Source organism: Corvus brachyrhynchos, unplaced genomic scaffold (genome assembly GCF_000691975.1).
Source record: "Corvus brachyrhynchos isolate BGI_N302 unplaced genomic scaffold, ASM69197v1 scaffold467, whole genome shotgun sequence".
NCBI classification, from domain to species: domain Eukaryota; kingdom Metazoa; phylum Chordata; class Aves; order Passeriformes; family Corvidae; genus Corvus; species Corvus brachyrhynchos.
In genome coordinates this window covers 1,624,544-1,633,017 of record NW_008239309.1, presented here as the reverse complement: position 1 = coordinate 1,633,017, position 8,474 = coordinate 1,624,544, and the positions used below count along the sequence as shown (strand labels likewise).

The window sequence follows — 8,474 nt, the reverse complement described above, 5'->3', positions numbered from 1 at the left end:
AGAAGTAATGAGTAGCAAGGTTTTAAGGAGCAAGGATTGAGAAAGCAAAACGTTAAAATTAAGACTAATAGAAGCACAGGCCTTAAAAAATAAAGCCTCATCTATTGTCTCCTGCTCCTTGAGCTAGCCATAAGTGCTTTGAAATTTATAGAAGTGCTGAAATTCTATGAAGGATGTGAGTTTGTTATCTGGATCCCTTTTTATTTAAGGCATTTTCTTGAAGGTTTCCACAGAAAGCAACAGAATTTTTTTAAGTAGGTAAGAACATATGCGTGTCTGTATATATTTATATTAAGTGTTTAGCTTTAAGCCAAATTTGCTCCACTTCTAGACTTTTGTAGCAAATGCAGTGCAGATCAGGAAGGCTTCTGCTCCTGTCTGAAAGGTGAAGGTCCATTTCATTTTGATCATCTTGTTCTTTCAGCTGTGTTCCAAATTTTTAAAATGTGATTGCTTTCTTCAAAAAATCCTAAGCAGGAGAGTCCAAAGAAGTAGTGTTCTGATAATGCCCCAAGCTTAAACCGGTGCTCGTTAGTATTTAAAATACCAAAGTGTTTATAGGACCAGTGTTTATGGTGTAGCTGTAGTGTAAAATTATATTTTAAAGCTTTGCTTCAAGTAATTTAATTATGTCTGGTTTGTTTATTGAACTATAGCATCATATATGCAAGATGGACAGTGTAAGTGATGCTGGGTGTCTTGATGATGTATAGAACTTGACCTTAGTCAAGTCCTTTGAATAGTCCTTTCAACTGATGCTTGAAATTCTTTTTAAGTGGTAGTGAAAACTCCGTGCTGTATTGATACCTGTTCTTTCTAGTAGGTCCTCATATGTTGGCTTGTAAAGGTTAGAGAAGTGGGATAGTTTTAGCAGTGTATTGTACATCAGTTTGGGAAAATGGTCTAATACAGGCCGTGTCCTATAATCTAAAAAAAATAATTAAAAAATTTATGCATGTCCTTTGAGACACACACACACGAAATTGTGATGTCTTTTGTATTGCAGAATGCTGTTTAGTAGGATGTCCAAGAAGGGTTGTGATTAATGGTTTCAAATTTAAAGTGCACTTAGTCTCTATTTTTTGGTAGAAAAATCAAAAAAACTGTGTGTTTATTCTGTAATGCTGTTTCTTTATGATCCTGTTTTAGCACACTTGGGTGTTTCGATGTCAAATACAATGAAGTGGGCAGTATAGGTTAGCTAAAACCCTTTGCTAGTAAAGATATGAATTGGTATGGTTTCAGATATTTTTCCAATTAAGTTATTGTATGTTTCATGGAATAAAAAAAGAAAAGTTAAGTGGGTGAAGAAGTTGTTAAGAAAAATAGTCTAAGAGCTAGTCTTCATTTTTTAGACCAAGTAAGTGTTTTCTCATTAAGTTTCTGTTAAATACTGCTCTTTCTGTTCTTTCTTCTTCTTTCTGATACTTTTTGATCCATTTGAATACACAGTTGTTGGTAATGTTCAGCTGCCTGTTTCAGTGATATTGCTTTATAGATATTTTTAAGGATCTATTAATTTTTATGTCTGTCCATGGATTATTCTTTTAGACTTCCCCATAACTAAAAGCTATTGCTTCAGTAAGAAAATCACAGAAACTGTTTTTAGGTTGTTCATATTCTGTATATCATGAGCTTATAGTCACAGCTGGTTGAAGTGATGTAGCAGTACATAACGAATATAACAACCTTTGTATCCAGAAAGCTGTAAATGTTGTATGTAAAGATTCAACTTTCCTTAACAGTTTCTCTCTTCAGAAACTAGAACAACTCAATCAGTATCCAGATTTCAACAACTACCTGATTTTTGTTCTTACAAAGTTGAAGTCTGAAGGTAAGTTGTGAGATAGTGACTGTTTTATTTTACTTTTCTTTGCCTTTAAAAAAAAATTATATTATTAAGCTTCAAAGAAATAGAAAGCTGACTCTAGTCAGTTTGCTGGTTGGTTGAGCTCCATACTTACGCACTTGGGGGTCTTTGTGGGGAAAAAATCTGATAACTTACCAGTACTTGCAGTATCAGCCTTAGAATGGAATCCATTCTAAATGTCCTATGAAATCTTCTGAGAAATGTTAGAGTGTCATACCTCTATTGGACTGCAGTGAAGTTGTGGAATAACTGTGATGAATCATGACTATATACATTATAAAACATACTGCTAAGTTCAATTATGATAATTATCTCCATAGTAATGAGACTGCTAAATACTTTGAAGACTACATATTTAGAGTTGTCCAAAGATGTCTGTCATAATCTTCACTCTGAAGTTTTAATTGTAGCAAGATACAGTTAGAAATCAATCATGTTGTTTTATTGTTATGGACATTACAGTACAGGCTGTATATGGCATAGTGTGTACCCTCTACCAGTCGGTGAATTCAGCCAATTCCTTTGTGATCAGGGTGCATGAAAGATTATCTTTTCCTTGTACTACAGCTATTGTTTTGAGATGTCTTTGATAGAAAAACAAAATTTGTTTCAAGATCTCTTTAGCACATCTGTCTTCTTTACATTTGTTTGTAATCATTGTGTTTGGTTGTTTGGGTTGTTTTCTAGGTTTTCTTCCTTTAGTGTTCTGCTACTAGTACTTTTTCTGCCATTTAGTGTTTCAAAACTTTGTTTGTGAATTCTTGCTTTTTACCCTTTGATTTTACTTTTGTGTGGCCCTGTAATGTTCAAGGAATTGTCAAGAACATTTTTCTACATTTTAACTACTGGTTTGGTTGTATCAGCTTACTTCAGGAGGAGAGAAATGGAGAGGAGTAAAGTATGTTTTCCTGTTTGAAGGTTAGAGTACATCTCAGTGCTTTTGTATGTTCTCTGTAGGAAGTCGCCTGTAAAGTCCTGGGGGAGTACCTTAAGTCTGAGAGCGTTTTCAAGACTTAAGTCAGGCAGGATACTGAATCTTTGAGTAGGGCACCAGTGTAGGTACACCATGTCCTTTATATCATTACCAGAAAAATGAAAAGCAAAGCAATTCCAGTAGTGGGATATGGAATCTGTACAAAGGATGTGACAAGAGGGATGTTTCACTTCTTTTTTTTTGTCCATGAATTTGTTTTCTGACACTAACCCAACTTGCTAATTTCCCTTTCTTCATTCACTATTTGAGCCTCAGGTTCTAGATTGTCACAGATGTTTGGTGTTTAGTGGTGTGTCAGGATCTCCCTAACAGAACTATTTCAGTTATTCAGTAGTCATCTTTTCCCTTCCTAATGTTTAATCACATTGACCTCTTTAGAATTGGATAAAGAGTGGGAGATGCTAGCTGTTACAAAATGGTTGTGTAAAGCTGTTTTATCTGAGGGAGAAAAAAAGCAGGTTCCAGTAGGTTGAGGGGCCAAGCAAGCTGGGAAGAAGTAGCAAGTTAACTTCCAGGGAGAGGTGCTTTGGATCAGATTGCACTGATACTTCTCACAAATGCATCAGGCCTTTTGTGAGACTGCTGAAAAGCATCTGTTATTTTGATGATGCTCTTGTCCTGCATTTTTAGAGTCATAACCTTTTGTCCAAAGCAACTATTTTTTAACTTTGTATTTCTGTTTCTGGAAATTTGCAAAATATTGAAAGTACCGTAACCAAGTCTGGTGTTGGTATTTTGCATAGTGTTTGCTGAATTCTAAATACCCTGTTGCCTTGGTTGGGTGGGACTAACGAAGAATGGCAGAAGACTGTTGATTGGATTTGCTTTGAATCCAACCAAGAGCCCTTCATCTTCCCTCATGCTCAAGTAAGGTAATGAGACTCTTAGAATTGCTGGTCAACAGCTGCAGTACTTGGATGGACTCATCCCAGTAGGTGCCTGTCTTCAGTACTAAGAAATCATTCTGCTTTTTTCCCTCCTAAAGCAGGTTCTCTTGGCTGTCTGTGTCTACAACCTTTCCACAGACCAAAAGCATAGATATTCATACTTTTCTATTCTAAGATTTTTGGAGCCATACTATCCCAGCAGAAGGAGCAATAAAAATAGGCTTACAACATCTCTGACTATCATGGACTATCAAAACACCTTAAAAAGGAAGGTGTTTTGATAGTCCGTGAGAAATCTTGGCTTGGTAGCAGATGGAACTAACCTTTGATTCAGGTTTGGCTACTGTTGAAACTTCTGCTGAGAAAATGGTGCGTAAGGATACATTTAGGTGACAGCTCCTGATTGTGGTCATTCTGTTATTTGGTTGGTTGAAATGTGTGTTAAATAGTATCATTGTACTGCAGTGAAGAGGGCACCGACTTACCTTTGACCTGAGTCTTGCACCTCTGTGGACAATTAACTTTGCAAGAAAACTTCTTTTGCAAAACTGGCTTTCACAGAGTCTTGCCTTTAAGATACTTAGGTAAACCTTTTGTGTAGGAAATTTCCTTTGTTTTAGCAACAGAGGGTTATTACTATTCATTTGAAAAAACTGTTAACTTCTTTTCCTCTAGTCTTAGTGCCATCAGGCTTATGTTTCTGAATACTTGTGACTTACTGGTTCAGGATCTGTTGTGATAGTACTACATTTAAGTAGGGGTTTTCTTAGTTTTGTATTGAAATTTTTTAGGAATGCCCTGCTACCATTTCATCAGTGAAAATATATGGCCTGGTTTGCTGCTACAGCATGTCTATGCCCAAGCTTTAAGCACTTCATTTCTTTTTTCTTGGTTTTTTGGATTTGGGGTTTTTTTTGGTTGGTTGGTTGGTTTGGTTTTGTTTGTTGCAGGGGGAGGAGGATTGTGTTGTTTTTGTTATATTTGTTTTGGTTGGTTTGGTTTAGGTTTTGGGTTTTTTTTTGTTGAGGTTTTGTTTGTTTGTTTCGATTATTTTAAAATTAATGTGCATTTCTAAGAATAGTGTTGGGAATCTGAATGAACCCCAGTGTTAAAAACATCACAGCATAAAAATTGTTAAGGAAATTCAGTTAGGCATTCAGTTAGCATTCAGTTACGCAGTAGGCAGGCTGATGAAAATAAAATAAGATCCCAAAGCCATTAAAGTTTAAGATACAGATCTCTAGAATGTACTTCCCATGAAGTATGGTGCTCAGAGATCTTTCTTATGTAGGTAAGATGGAGTCCAGATTGACTGAAAAGTATATGAATGAAAAAAGTGTTGTTTTGCTAATTTATCTGTAAATGAAAATATTTCCTGTAGGCACTGTTAGTGTAGTTATTCCTTCTTGGATAGGAAGGTAAAAAAATCTCACAGATAATGTAGTGATACTGCCATGTATCAACAACCACAGTGTTGATACTGTGGTTTTATTCTTTCAGTGTCCCCTGAGGTGAGCTCAGAATCCTGTAGTCTTCTGTATTCTGTTAATAATTCGTTTTCTGGAGTGTATGCATGTTGCTTCTGCTTCTCAGATGGTTTTCTGGGTTTTGTGTGGTTGTCTGAAACAGTCCAGTGCTACACGGAAGCATCAGTTCTGCCTCTGTTGTTGCTTTTTTCATTTAACTGCAGCTTTCCTGCTTTGATCCAAGTCATGCATCTAAATCCCCCTTTCCTTGTTTGCATTATTGCGTCCCTAGTCCAAGTATGTTTCTTTGAAGGAAAGTATGAGAATGTGTTTTCCTAATTTCAGCCTCTTTGTTGTCTTACTGAGACCTGTTCTAATCTCTGCTTAAGGTGTATTGAGGCAGTTTTCCAAGATATTTGAAGCCTGAGGCAGATCAGGACCTCTAGATGTCATAACATGAGTAGTTCATATTGCAAGCAGAAGTACTGAGTTTGTTTCAGACCTTCTTGACTGCAATGATGAAATTTTCAAAGTTGGCTGTATGAAAACCTGTTTATGCCTTTTGTAAATCAATGTTTGTAAGATACCTCTTTCTCCCTCTGCTCTCAAAGAGACAGGCAGAAATGGCACCCTTCTTAATTTCCATTGTCCTGTTGTAGGACAACTTCATCAATTTCCTGGTGTTTTCTGCTTAGGTGCAGTCCAGAGTTACACCATGCTTTATTTCAAACAGCATCCTCAGCTTTGTGAATGGGAGATGGATGTGGCTTTGCACTAAATTATCAAAAGATGATGTCCATTGTTATTCAGTGGGTCATGGTTAGTTTTTCATCGTTTCTGTAAAGTTCTGCATTCATCTCCCCATCTGCTGGGCTCTCAGCAGGTCCTGCCCTAATGGGAAAATAGTGAGATAAGTGCATGTTGGTCCTGATACTTTCTGCTGGCTTGTGTAACTGCAGTTGTCTATCCTGCTGCAGTTACACAATGGTGATCTTATGAAGGTGCTTTAGTGACTGACTCTTCATCCCATCCAAACATGAGAACGCTGATATTTATTCTCCACAGAGTGTTATCTCAGTAGAATGACTGATCACAATCAGTGGTGTAAGGCTATTGCAGTCAAGGATCAGAGTCCTTGAGATGATCTCTTACTCTGAAGGTGGATGAGCTGAAGTTGAGAACACTGCTTTAGTACTGTTTTTGTCACAGGCTTTGAGGATGGTCTTTTGAGCTCACTTCCAAAATACTTCAGGTTTTTATAAACCAGTTGAAGATGGAGGAACAGTGTGTCTGAAGTTCTTGGTCTTGTTTATGTGATGATCTAGTCATTCAGAGTACTTTACTTTGACCTGGAACATTACCACGGAGAAAGGTCCTGTCCCCACCCTACTCCCTCCCCTCCCTTCCACACCGAATTTTTGTTTCAATGGAGCTTTTCACTGATGGTAATTTATGTTCTGGTAATCATGACACTAATAATTAATCTAATTTTGCACATATAATTTGAAACAGCTTTTTATAAGGTATTACTGGAATCCAAAATGGTCATGTGGGTTTGATATGAATGTTTCTGATGAGTCTTGAAATTTAAGCTTGATCCAGAGAACAGTTTTCATGAGTCTATTCCATTAGGTTCTTTCTTGGCATGTTGGTGTTGAAAGATAATTGAAGCTGAGCAAAAAAAAGACCATTATGTGAGATCACATGTTAATTTGCCAACTACCCATTTCAAGAAGACATCTTTGATTGGAAGGATTAATCCAGAAAAGTGATTCAGGAGTTTTAGTTGTTAAATTAAAAAAAAAAAACCTCCCCTACGACTTCCCCCCAGTACAGTTACTACATATCATTATTAAATATACAAAAATAATTGTCAAGTAGTGGGTCTGATTGCATTACTATTCAGAAATCAAGTCAGATTAATGTGCCTTTACAGTTAAAAATGCTGCATACCCTACATAGTGTCCTACTAACAGCAAAACATTTTCTTCTCTGAAGTTCAGATACATGAAGAATTACAAAAAGACTGACTTTTACTAACCAGTGCATAAATCTAATAGTTGAGTTGTGTAAATATCTTAAAGAAAAGAGTAGAATTACAGAATGTCCTGAGTGGGAAGGGACTCACAAAGTTCATAGAGTCCAACTCCTGTCTCTGCACAGGATGCCCCCAAGAATCACACCATGTGCCTGAGAGCATTGTCCAAATGCTTCTTGAACTCTGTCAGGCTGGTGCTGTGACCACTTCTGTGGGGAGCCTCTTCCAATGCTCAGCCACCCTCTAGGTGAAGAAACTCTTCCTGATATTCAACCTAAACCTCCCCTTACACAAATTTAGGCCATTCCCTCAGGTCCTGTCACTGTCACCACAGAGAAGAGATCAGTGCCCGTCGCTCCCCTTCCCCTCACAAGGAAGCTGTAACTGCAGTGAGGTCTGTCCTCAGGCTGCTCCAGGCTGAACAGAATAAGTGCCCTCAGCTGCTCCTCCTACGGCTTCTCCTCAAGGCCCTTCACCATCCTCGTGGCGCTCCTTTGGATGCTCTCTAGCCTTACGTTAGGCTATTGTGGCACCCAAAACTGCCCCCAGCACTGGAGGTGAGGCCACCCCAATGCAGAGGAGAGCCAGACAATCCCCTCCCTTGCCAGGCTGTCGATGCTGTGCCTGATGCCCCCAGGACACAGGTGGCCCTCCTGGCTGCCAGGGCACTGGTGATTCGTGTTCAACTTGCCATCGAGCAGGACTCTGAGGTCCCTTTCTGTGGCACTGCTTTCCAGCATCTCATTCCACAGTCTTGTCTGCACATCCAGGGTTGCCCCATCCCCAGTGCCAAATCAGCACTTGTTAGAACTTCGTACAGTTGGTGATTGTTCAGCCCTCCAATTTATTGAGGTCTCTCTGCAGGGCCTCTCTGCCTTTGAAGAAGTCAGCAGCTCCTCCCAATTTAGTATCATCAGCAGACTTACTTAGTATAATATGTATCATGTGATAATTAATTATGTAAAGTTACTAAAAATTCCATGACTTCCCCCTATATGCTTGCTAATTACTCCTTTCCATGCTTCTTCAGGGATACTGTAGTGTGGGTTTAAAGTAAGGCTTCTCCTAACAGATTATTCATTTATTTAAAGTCGTGTAAGAAACTGAATTAGATTGTGGATTTGTTATGTGATTCAGTGCTTCAGGAACACTTCCCTGGAGCTCCTTATTGTGAACATCCAGAATCAAGAGTATGAAATCTCCATTGTTACCTCTTTCC

General features: G+C 38.2%; 1 protein-coding gene across 1 annotated transcript in view; it reads left to right on the top strand.

The window, feature by feature from the left end:
• The window catches only part of TNPO1 (transportin 1), a 94,399-nt gene that overhangs the window by 38,761 nt on the left and 47,164 nt on the right, over positions 1–8,474 (top strand). The window contains 1 exon segment of the mRNA XM_017740651.1: positions 1,659–1,834. Within this exon segment, the coding sequence (XP_017596140.1) occupies positions 1,659–1,834 (176 nt within the window).